At 33.8% G+C, this 13,348-nt stretch overlaps 1 protein-coding gene across 1 annotated transcript in view; it reads right to left on the minus strand.

Moving 5' to 3' along the window:
- Nucleotides 1-13,348, minus strand: part of LOC106470133 (voltage-dependent calcium channel type D subunit alpha-1-like) — a gene marked incomplete at its 5' end in the record, with an annotated part of 108,804 nt that overhangs the window by 20,259 nt on the left and 75,197 nt on the right. Inside the window, 3 exons of the mRNA XM_022398716.1 lie at nucleotides 5,256-5,363; nucleotides 10,272-10,359; nucleotides 12,159-12,265. Coding sequence (XP_022254424.1) covers nucleotides 5,256-5,363; nucleotides 10,272-10,359; nucleotides 12,159-12,265 — 303 coding nt within the window. The remainder of the gene's footprint in view (nucleotides 1-5,255; nucleotides 5,364-10,271; nucleotides 10,360-12,158; nucleotides 12,266-13,348) is intronic.

Raw genomic sequence — 13,348 nt, forward strand, 5'->3', positions numbered from 1 at the left:
AACCCTTAAATACTGAAACACAAACCCTAGTAGGTGTTTTAACTCCAAACCCTTAAATACTGAAACACAAACCCTAGTAGGTGTTTTAACTCAAAACCCTTAAATACTGAAACACAAACCCTAGTAGGTGTTTTAACTCAACACCCTTAAACAAGTTATTACTGAAACACAAACTGATCCACTAGTCTTCTACCTCCCCAGGTTTCTCAATGATTGCTGACATACCTTTCAGTAATACATAATATAAAACATCAAGTTATAGCTAGTAATCAAAAATGAAAAAAACAGCATTAAATGAGTAGATAACAAGTTCAAATTTATAAAATTTGAAAATACTGGAGTAGTGAGAAAAAGTTAAGAGTAGATAAAAGTTCAGAATCTAATGGCGTAATCTTGAACTTGAGTGGTAAGGTAGCTCATCTTTTAAAAATCGAAATGGAATCTCTGAAGTTGTAAAACTAGGACATCAAAATATGAATGTTACTTTTAAGAAGATGGCACTTCAATTCACACACACACACACACACAAAATGTGAAGCACACAATTTGTTGGTTCTTAGATTTTATGTTTTAATATGTGTTAGGTTGTGCTAAAATTAAAGTAGTGGTATCAGTAATTTCATAAATAAAACAGTACCTTTAAGTAGCATTATAACTATGTCAGCAATACTGCTTACTGGATAACTGCCAAACAGGGGTTTATGTCATTAAACATCATTTTAATTTAAAGAAACAGAACTACACATCCAACATCACCTAGGCTTTCATATTATTGATAAACAGAACCAAATTTCATTAAATTTTTTTAAATACAAAGGAATCAAAGCTGTAAAGAAATCACATTGACGAAACTTGCATATGGAGTTCGAGTCTCAACAATAATTAACTAAGAAAGTAAAAAATGTTTAAAACTTAAAAAAATATAATTAATCTAATTTCTATACGATATCTTACCTCCTCTCACAAAATAGGTTTTCCCCATTAGTACTGCCCTCTATCGGTACAAATTTTCAATGCTTGCCACTAGCCTTCCACCTCCTGCTACTGCATATCCACATGTAAATGATTATGCTGCAGCTCTCCACCAATAGGAACACAACACAACCCCTATCGTAACCAGCACCCTCTCCACATTTGCACTCTTTAATCACTTCTTGATTGGCAGTAGTACTGTACAGACTCGCTTGTTTTGCTCGCAAGTTTGTTGACATTTTCCTTTATACTACAGACTTAGTATTTTACTATGTTTTTGATATTTCTTTATTTACAGGGGTCTTTTTGCTAGTGTATTGTGGATCCCACTCTGTGGCGAGTGTTGCCTGACCAGGTGTACTTTTTGTTTTGAAAATCTGCACTGTCCATCCTGTGACCATCCTCATTGTCAATTACATTGTAGTTCTGATGTATAATTCCAGATGATGCAAGGTGTTGGCTGTGTGTCTTTGTTCAATTGTCATCAATGCCAATTACATTGCAGGATTGGGTTATGCACACTGTAGAGATGAGGTGTTCCAAAAGACCACTAGTAGTTCTCTCTCTAGTGGTTTTTTGCTTCATAAATATGTTCATCCCAGACCGTACACTCATGGACACGTGTAAGTAAAGCAGACAGGGATTGTTGCCCATTTCTGATGCTCCTTGACGTACAATTCCGAATGATGCGGGGTGTCTGTTGACTCCGCCGACGTGATAGCTCTACTTTTCAAAGTAGTATATTGTGGTAACCCATTGCACTGTCTCCAGTGATGTGGTCCTCTGGACTCTCCAATTCATTTTCCCTCCTTTCTTCTAGTAGAGTATGGGACTCCTTGCTACTTACCAGTTCCTAGCTGCTGGGGTGGGGGACCATGGAAGCCTGTCTTCCTTGAGTGATGCAACATATCACTCAATTGAGAGTAGGGCGGTGGTATTCTGTGTGTGCCGATGGTGTATAGTATTTCCTACTGCAGACTTGATGTACAATTTCAGATGCTGCCAGGTTTTGGTTGTAGCACTATGCTGTATTAATGTATACATATCTGACAGAGTACATTTTCTGGATGTACATTCCCAGTGGGTCTTGTGTTGGTTGGAGATGGCCCAGTCATTATTAGAATCATGTGTCGATGGTGTGATGCCCTTCCTACCATGGATCTGATGAACAATTCCAAATATTGCCAGGTTTGGTTAAATCACTTCCCCATATCACGACAACATGGTTCCGGGAGATCAGGTGTTGGTTGGAGATGGTCCAGTCATTATTAGAATCATGTGTCGATGGTGTGATGCCCTTCCTACCATGGATCTGATGAACAATTCCAAATATTGCCAGGTTTGGTTAAATCACTTCCCCATGTCACGACAACATGGTTCCGGAAGAACAGGTGTTGGTTGGAAATGGTCCAGCTGACCTCATATGTGTTCTGGCCAGTATCCCTCCTCCTACCATGGACTGGATGAAAAATGCCCAATGCTGCCAGGTTTTTGATTGGAGATGCACCCCAGGTTTGTGGTCCCTCTTGCTACCATCTGCTGGATGCAGCACGTTTATTCCCACTTGTACAGCTGGTATCCTCTTTCTACTGCGGCCTGGAAGAACCATACCCAATGCTGCAAGGTTTTGGACCAGAGATGTCATCCCACCAGGGCTTTCCTCCTTCCTACCATCCACTGAATGTCAGTTCATGGTAGACCAGGTGTTGGTTGGGATGGAAATGTGCACAAGTGGAGACAGATTTTGGTATGAAAGCTTGTCTTCCCTACCACTTTCCATTTCAAAGTGAAGAGGTAGGTGATCCTCTGCCTACCACAGAACTGTTGTAAAATTCCAGATACCTACTAGTGTTGGATGAGGTCAAACTACCACTACTGTCTGTCACGCCCTAGCCACTCGACACCCAGGGGTCCCATTAATCAGTAATACATATTATGGGATTCCTTCATGTTTTTCCACCTTTTATTTTCGTGACACAGTCATAAAAGAGTGAAGAGTATACCTGGATCAGATGTGGTGAGGTCTCCCACCGAGGTGTGATATTTTTCTTTTTCTTTCCACACCTCATGGTCTCTCTTTACGTGTTTCCTAAAGAGGGATAAATTTCTCACTGGCCCTCCACCAGTTCAATGTGGGATTCTAGCTATCTTTTGATATAATATCATATCGGAAGTTAACATTTCCCACCCAGCCTCCCTAATAATATGTAGTGAAGGCCTTCTGACCAATTTTGAAGTGATTAATGACGGCAAATGTGGAGGGGACGTTGGTTATGATAGGGGTTGTGTCATGCTCCTATTGGTGGAGAGCTGCTGAATTATCATTTACATGTGAATAAGCTGGAGGTGGAAAGCTAGTAGCAAGCATTGAAAATTTGCATAGATAGAGAGCAGTACTAATCAAGAAAACTTATTTTGTGAGAAAAGGTACAGATAGAGGGCAGTACTAATCAAGAAAACCTATTTTGTGAGTGTAGGTAAGTATCTATTGGAAATACATTTGCAGTTTAGGAAAATATTAACTTACATTACATATGTGCAATTTTAGGAAATATGTACAAATGAATATATTTTTTTTCACATTATAATTTATTTCTATCATTCAATTTCAACAAGAAAAATCAGTTCAGCCAGACCAATCGGGTTTCTCTCCTCTTCCATCTTTTTTGCTATTATTTGTAACAACTAACAGTATTAAGTCAAAAAATACGTACCATACATATAACCACATGGACGATAAAGTACTTTAATAGTATATGTGTAAAAAAAATGTTATTATTTTCAACTCTCAAAAAGTTAGTTCTGATGTACTCTTCAAATGGAAATTTTAAATCATTGTTTTTTTTTACTCTTTAAAAAAACAATATACATGATAGTACTCACAAATATAACAACAAAAACACAGCTTGCTAACAGGAACTCACCAATTCTGTACTTCTTCTCAGAACAACTTATTTTAAGGTTGACATACTTGAAGATTGTGACTAATTTAAATAAAAACTTTTGTACAGCAGGTATCCTAAAAATTTTATGAGAAACGTTTTAAAGCCAGGATAGTTGTAAATGTATCTTACATATTTTAATGTAATTATATAATTCCTTGTTTGTAGTGAAGCATAAAGCTACACAATGTGCCCATCAGCAATACTGAAACCTGGTTTTTAGCAATGTAAGCCTTTAGGCTTACCACTGAACCACTTGGGAGCAATTCATTGTCAACAAACAATAAGTTAACTTATCTATAAATATATCTTACATTTTTCTGTAAACAATATGTATATATCATTGTCTACCAAAAGTCTAGTTAACTTCACTATAAATATAAATTTTTTTCGTAATATTAGTAGGTGTATATGGGTATGATATTTTAAAGAAAACTCATAATTTTTCTTACAGAAATTTAAAGAAATGATTTTTCCTTAAAGTTGGACATTCTTGCTATGTGTTAAAATCACGTTTCTCAATAATCTAGTCAACCTTCGTATAAGCTGTTCTGAAGAAACACCAGGATTGTACACTCAGGTTTTAGAAGAAGGTGAGAAAAAGATGAAATAAAAACAGGTTTCGAGTGCCAAAACTGCAACAGAAACACTACTGTTGTCAACATCAGTTTGAGAAAAAAAAATAAACCCACAACCTCACCATGAAGGAAGAAAATGAAGGTTAGAACAAAAAAAGTCACTAGAGAATATCTAAGATTTTCATAGTTAGCAACTAAATAACAGAACAAAACTTGTACCAGACAGAAAAACAAAAACTTGGGTACTTTTTCCATGGATAAGGAGGAAAAGATAAGAAAACTCAATTAAGTGATATTAGAGAAAGTAAGCATGCTGTAAGAGAAAGGGGGTCACCACTACAGGTTAGTGGGTTACCTTGAAAAGCTGTACTCCAATCACAGCAAACATGAACTGAAGAAGATAAGTCACCAACATGATGTTGCATATTGTTTTGACGGCAACAATGACGCACTTCACTACGTACTAAAGATGAAACAAGAAACAATATTGTCAGAATATTTCATTTGATAATAACACAGTGTGTTAAAAAAAGCCTGGCTGTTTTAGCGATCCTCGGAACACGGTACGGAAATGGTGTTTTAAAACCTGTATGGTCCTTGGGAGTATTGTAGAGAAACAGTATTTTAAATGTGTACAATAATTACACTTTTTTATGCCAAAAGCGCTATCTTCTTTCCAGCAGGCTTTCTTTAACTGTCCTGTTGACCCAATTATCCACCATAAATTGTGGTTTATCATACACTGAAAACAGTGACAGCCTACCTGGAAAATTTGTACTCCAATGACCGCAAACATGAAGTTTAGTAGAAAGGTCACCAACATGAGGTTGCCTATAGTTTTTACTGCTACTATCACACACTGGACTACATGCTAAATAATGCAAACATAAAATACAACACACTATTTAATATCAGCAACCTACGAAATAAAAATAATCTACAGGAAAAATGATGTTAAAACATAAGCCAAAACTCAATATTCTTAAAATACAGCCAACAATCACACCTTAAATAGGGATATACATTACTTAAGTATTTAATACAATAATGAAGTCAAGATTCTACATTGATAACTGCACCTACTCATTTTCAGAATGATATTTTTTCAGTATAATCACAATTAAACAGCCTAATATACCTGTTAATTTAACTACACAAATGAATAAAAGGGCTTTAGATTTCTAATGAATATAACCCAATACTCTATACAGACACATACAGCAATCAATGGTTATTAAATACTCTGCAGTATGCTACCATATGAATATAGAAAGTATCGGTACTTACTCATTTGTTAATTTCTTTTCCTAACCAAAATGCCAAAATTTAAGCGAAGAAAAGATTATGTAGAGGGCTAAGCTATTCTTTGATATGCTACTCCCACTGCAGCAGACTAGTTTCACTGAATTCACAGCTCATCAGTACTGCTTGGAAGAGCAAAGCAAATAAGTAAAGTAGGCCTAATGTAGTGGTGGACTGTAACAAATTCTTGTATACTAGTAGCATGTAAAGAAGATATACCAACAAGTAAAGTAGGCTTAATATAGTGATGGAATGTAACAAATACCTGTATACTAGTAGCATGTAAAGAAGATATACAAAATAAGTAAAGTAGGCTTAATATAGTGATGGACTGTAACAAATACTTGTATACTAGTAGCATGTAAAGAAGATATACAAATAAGTAAAGTAGGCTTAATATAGTGATGGAATGTAACAAATACTGTATACTAGTAGCATGTGAAGAAGATATACAAAATAAGTAAAGTAGGCTTAATATAGTGATGGAATGTAACAAATACCTGTATACTATTAGCATGTAAAGAAGATATACAAAATAAGTAAAGTAGGCTTAATATAGTGATGGAATGTAACAAATACCTGTATACTAGTAGCATGTAAAGAAGATATACAAAATAAGTAAAGTAGGCTTAATATAGTGATGGAATGTAAGAAATACCGGTATACTAGTAGCATGTAAAGAAGATATACAAAATAAGTAAAGTATGCTTAATATAGTGATGGAATGTAACAAATACCTGTATACTAGTAGCATGTAAAGAAGATATACAAATAAGTAAAGCAGGCTTAATATAGTGATGGAATGTAACAAATACCTGTATACTAGTAGCATGTAAAGAAGATATACAAAATAAGTAAAGTAGGCTTAATATAGTGATGGAATGTAACAAATACCGGTATACTAGTTGCATGTAAAGAAAATATACAAATAAGTAAAGTAGGCTTAATATAGTGATGGAATGTAACAAATACCTGTATACTAGTAGCATATAAAGAAGATATACAAATCTTTTATGACACTATGACACTCCACAAGATTCTTAACTCGCATCCTCTGGGGAAAAAAAAGTGTTAATTTTGAGCAATGCTGTGAGTAAATCATTGTGAGAAAAAGGTACATAGATATATTAAAATGTGCAAACTAGGAACAGAAAGACAAAAGTGGTTTGTTTGCAAGCCAAGTAAGCTTGATATAAGATATATATATATATATATGAGCAACTACATATAAAATCTAATATAAAATAATGCTGCATATATATACTTGAGTAAGGAAGCACATTATGTGAATATAATAACAGGTAAGTAAACAACGATTTATTAACATAAGGAAACGTTTTATTGATGGTGGAACATACTACATGTTTCAACAGAACATTGTTCTGTCTCTTTCAGGTATAATGTGTACATGTCAAATTTGTAACAAGCACACAGTACTTCTGTGTTAAACTTCTAAAATATGTCATATAAAGTAAATCTGTATTAAATACAGAAAATTTTAAGGTATACAATGTGATTTTTAATGTGAGGTGGTAATATTGGAAATTTTGAAAACTTACTTTAAGGATTCCAAAAATATCCTACTGACCTCTATAGGACGTTACAATCGGAAATATTACTTAGTTATCACTAAATGATTGAAAACTTTAGATGTCATTATGAGGAAATTGAGGTAAAAACAGCATTTGTTTAGAGTACATTCAACAATATTCTGGGATTTAAGATGTACTATGTTATTAAAACACTGGAATAACAAACCATGACTCAGTTAATAAAGGACTTGTCCCCACTGAATATGATTGTATGCTCCATAGTGCACTTTTCTGTAAGATTTATAAAGGTCAGTTCCTGAAACTGATGTCCAGTTTGAGTCAAGATACTATAAAGGAAAGAACTCATGGACCTGTAAAGAGGAATGACTATTGGATGAAATATTGGTGATATGAGTGCTTAAAAATTATAGTCTTTTTGCTCAAAGCTCATTTCAGTGTAGATGATGTGCTAAAAATAATGGTAGAGCACTGGTCCATATGGATTATTAGTCCAGTTTCTTATAAATAGTTACTCCCTGGTTCATGAAAACCAAAACATATCCCAGGTTTTTTTAAAACCATCACCTCAGGACATTTTTATTCAGGACTATAGGTCAGCACAGATTTTACAATCAAGAATACAAATTATCAGATATTATGTGGAGCTACTATTTTTTCTATTAGATGTTGTTGTTGTTTTTCCTTTGGAAGGATGAGTCCGAGTTCAAAGCAACTTTGAAAAACTCTTCATACATGTCATACCAACTGTGAAGAATGGTTAGGAGCAGTTTAGCTGGTCTTGACTTGGTAATATTTGAAGAACTCGTGAATGCCTTATTGAATTATGGAGAATATGGTACTGCCTGCAGTGACAGAATCCTAGGGGAGAGGGGGTCATACCTCTTTCAGAATCATAATGTACTATGCCATACCATACACTATGTCCAGCCAAAAGCCCAGATCTCAATTCAGCCATACATCACATCCAGAAGTAGTCTGAGATGATTGATGGCCAGCCAAGAACCCAGAATACAAGTGAATTGCTCTGGAATGACTGTCTTTGGGAAGGAATAGAAAATACTTCAAAATCTCTCTACATCTGGAATTGCTTTATAAGATCAATAACAATCTATTCTTAGTGATGTGTAGCAGAAGCTAGTAACAAGTGTTTGTAACAGAGTTCAGCCTGTGATAAATGCCAGTTCATAAACCAGCTCATTGATCAAGACAGTCTGGGAAAGTTTAGTATTTGTTTGTTTTGTTTTTGAATTTCGCGCAAAGCTACATGAGGGCTATCTGCACTAGCCATCCCTAATTTAGCAGTGTAAGACTAGAGGGAAGGCAACTAGTCAACACCACCCACCGCCAACTCTTGGGCTACTCTTTTACCAATGGATAGTGGGATTGACCGTCACATTATAACACCCCCACGGCTGAAAGGGCGAGCATGTTTGGTGGAACGGGGATTCGAACCCGCAACCCTCAGATTGCGAGTCGAGCGCCTTATCCACCTGGCCATGCCGGGCCCGAAAGTTTAGTAATTGTTGTATAAAGACAGTAAGATTAAAAGCAATGTGGAACTATTCACACAATTAAGTTTCCATTACAATAACATAACATTAAGAAATATTAATGCTAATATTATAACTAAAGGGTAAAACTGTACATTAACCACATTTACAAAAATGTTTGAAATCCAAAAAAACAAAACATTTTACCACTTCAGCATAAAATTTGCACATATCTAGCCAATTACAACCAAAATATAACTGATGTAGTTTGATTTAGTTATTGTTAAATGCAAAGCTATACAATGGGTTATCTGTGCTGATGCCCACCATGGGTAACCAAACGTTTTTTAGCACTGTAAGCCTGCACACTTACTGCTGAGCCACCAGAGGGGGTAACTGAGTAGTCTAATATTAAGGAACATTAAAGTTTCAGTTCTGAATCACTAAAGTTATCTTACAATTACAGAAACTGATATCAGGGAGAAAAAGCCACTAAAACCAACTTAGGCCTCTGGCACTAGAGTGCACAAAAACAAACAAACAAATACATATCAAAAGAACTAGAGCTAAAACAATTATAAAAAGTGAACTTTTTATGGACTTAAAAAATTTTAGAAATCGTAGAAATAATACATAGAATAACTGGAAGTAGCAAATCAAAGCCTCTACATCATTCCTACTTTTAGAAATCGTGAAATAATACATAGAATAACTGGAAGTAGCAAATCAAAGCCTCTACATCATTCCTGGATTCTTTCTTTTCTTCACTGAAATTACACATCTTTAGTGAGGAGAAGAAATTATTATGTAGAATACCTTAACCCTTGTTGTTGTTGTTGTTATTTTTTGGTGCCATGATACACGATGGGCTAGATGAGCTCTGTCCACTGCATGGAATCGAACCCTGGATTTTAGCACTGTAAGTCCGTAAGCTTACCGCTGACCCACCAAGAGATTACTTTAACTCAAACTAACAATTATGAAAGCAAATAACTTGAGCAGTAGATGGTTAAGCTGATCTTAAATCCAATATATTATACCAGGGCCTTGTCATAACTTTTACAAAATAGAAGCTAAGTACACAAAGTAGCTGAATGTCAATGGAAGGAAAATGTATTTTGTCTATACATATAATTACTTACGAATGTTTACAATAAGGTTTATCAGTATATTGCTTTGGAAATTGAAATAAAAATTGCTTATGTTTTGATTTAATCTCTTTGTTAATTTAAAAAATACTTAATTTTGTTTTAGATTATACATTATTTGTCAGTGTAAATCAAGGAGAAAATTTACAAGAAGAACTTAATCTGGAATGATAAAATCTTGTATAATATGGACATTTAACTAGCAATAGTAATACAAGCTAGATATATGCATATGAAGTAAGAAAATAATTTATGTGTAACTACAAATAACGCAAATAATACTAACCTTTAAACCTTTGGCACGATTGATAGCTCGGAGTGGCCTTAGAACTCTCAATACACGCAGAATTTTAACCACAGAGATTGCTTCATTACTTGAAACAGAGAAATATGATAATAAAAACTGACTTTATAGAAAAAATAAACTTTATTAATTAGACATTTGGAACTAAGTCTAAATGATACTTCTTTCTACACTGAATAAGCCTAAATTTTTAATTAGGTAAAAAATTAATAGTGAGAACATCAACTATAACAAAAATAAGAAGATGAAGATAAAAACAGTTTTATTTATCACTGTACTTACAGAAAAATAAGAAATGCTTCTATTTAATAGGTTTGAGAACTTTGATGGACTGTTGAATTAAAAGGAAATGATGCTTTGCTTTCTACATTGAGGCCTTCAGTACAGAAACTGAAACATTGTCCCCTTTTCATTAAAATGGTAGTTGAACCAATGTTTAAAGTTATGATGAAACAACATGTTTATTGCTGAGCTATAGTTAAACACTGGACATAGAAATAAATAAAGTTCTTGTCTGTACTATCAACATAGTGATTAGTTATAATAACACTTAAAATATAAAAAACTGGTCTTTGTATGAATTAAACGTGTTACAATTCATCATGATTCACGTGTCATGAAAAGCTTTTGTTGGTCTTATCACCTAGACATATCACTATAAAAACAGATGGAAGCTCCTGTGTGTACAGTCAGTAAATGTACAGTACAGTACAGGTTAATGATGTTCTGTGTATTATCCATACACACAAACAAGAATGGTTTCTTTACATATTTTCAAAGTGTTTATAGATTTCCACTATATTGTTAATATTTACAAAAATTTCTAAATATGTACGGTGTTACAAAATGTCTTTTACTTACAAAAGTTTCTAAATATGTACAGTGTTACGAAATGTCTTTTACTTACAAAAATTTCTAAATAAGTACAGTGTTACGAAATGTCTTTTACTTACAAAAGTTTCTAAATGTGTACAGTGTTACGAAATGTGTTTTACTTACAAAAGTTTCTAAATATGTACAGTTACGAAATGTGTTTTACTTACAAAAGTTTCTAAATATGTACAGTGTTACGAAATGTCTTTTACTTATAAAAGTTTCTAAATATGTACAGTGTTAAGAAATGTCGTTTACTTACAAAAGTTTCTAAATATGTACGGTGTTACGAAATGTCTTTTACTTACAAAAGTTTCTAAATATGTACAGTGTTACGAAATGTCTTTTACTTACAAAAGTTTCTAAATATGTACTGTGTTACGAAATGTGTTTTACTTACAAAAGTTTCTAAATATGTACAGTTACGAAATGTCTTTTACTTACAAAAGTTCCTAAATAAGTATGGTGTTACAAAATGTCTTTTACTCACACAGCGAACCTATATTTATGTAGGAATTTAAAGAATATGCAGCATTGATGTTACTAATTTCTTGTTGTGAATTATTCAGCCAGACAAGCTGTTTAAAAAATTAAAACGAATATGAAGCCCATTCAGGGTTACCGATTGAGGGGTGGAATGCCCCAAAACTGTTATAACAAGTGGTAAATCAAATGATAGATTTGGTTTCACATTTAATTTTTAGTAAATGTTTCTAAATCTTGCAAAACTATCAGTAACTTAAATAAACTTATCAAGTTCTCCTTTTATTTCTATACTAGGTATCACATGTTTGGAAATCTGTGTGTTATCAGGAGTTATTTCAGTAACTTTATGAATTATTTTAAATTTGTTGTGTTTTATTTCAAGTGAGTGTTTAAAAAAAGAATTTGATAATTTTGTCCAAAAGCTTTTTAAAATTACTTGTTTCACACATATATATATAACAATATCAAAGAATATTTCATAACGAGAGCATAAACATGAATTACACTTACTCCAAAGCAAACGAGACCAAAGACACACAGACTACAAGGACATCTAACATGTTGAAGGCGCTGCGACAGTAAGAGGCCTTATGAAGAATAAGCCCATATGCTACTGCCTGGTGAAAACAAAGAATTAATAAAAGTTGTGATTTTTATATAAATAACAAAAAACAAAACATGTAAAGAGCCAGCCAAGTTACTAGATAGATGTAAAAACATCAAATAAGTTAACAACTGAGACTTATATTACAGTTAAAAGTTAAATCATTGCAGTGCCTTTGCAAGGCACATATAGCCAGTGTTTTCAAACTCTGGTTTCAAGTGGCACAAGCGGATAAGAAAGGTGACCCATTCTCCCTGGACGGGATGCCAACTAACAGCTAGGTACCCATCATACAACCAGGTAGACTGGAACAAGTGCGGTAAAGCGTCTTGCTCAAGGACACAACAGCATGACTCAGGCCAACCTGAAACTCGCAACCACCCGACTACGAGTCCAAAGCACAAAGTTACTGAGCCAAATTGCCCCTACATTACAGTATGTATGGTAATAAATTACAACTTAGAATGCTTGATATTAATGTTTAAAAGAAAACTGCTTTGTCATTTACATGATATATCATTCAAAGTCAGTGGATTTATCGCTCCCTCTACAATTTCTAAGAATGGACTACAGGATGAGTTAGAAGAATGAATTCTATCCATCTGTTTTCTCAACTCAAATTATTAACTGCTCTTAGAATGACATCAATCATTTCTTCGTCTCCAGTGTCATGCCTGCATGCAGATATTGACGATCATGATTTTTCAACTCTCTCTGTCCCTGGTGTTATTCGCAGATACTAACCCTTCTAGCATTACACCGGTGGTCTATTTTTCTTTCAGCCATTTTAGTGACAATAATGATATGTATTAATTAGCCTTTATATATCGTAACACTTCCAACAATGAAATATATTTTGCTGTAAGATAAAAGCAGAACGTTTTGGTAGCTATGGAAAAAAAAAGAAAGGTACAGTAAAAAGATAATACAAAATATTGGAACATATTCTTGACAAATAATAGTTTATTTCCTAAAACTTTGTATTTAAAAAAAGGAAGTATGAACCAAATCAATTTGTATAATTTCAATTATATGCAAATAAATAATAATAATAAAATAAATAATACACAACTTTCTACTGAGTTGGTCCATCATT

Source organism: Limulus polyphemus, unplaced genomic scaffold, assembly GCF_000517525.1.
Source record: "Limulus polyphemus unplaced genomic scaffold, Limulus_polyphemus-2.1.2 Scaffold3838, whole genome shotgun sequence".
Lineage (NCBI taxonomy): Eukaryota > Metazoa > Arthropoda > Merostomata > Xiphosura > Limulidae > Limulus > Limulus polyphemus.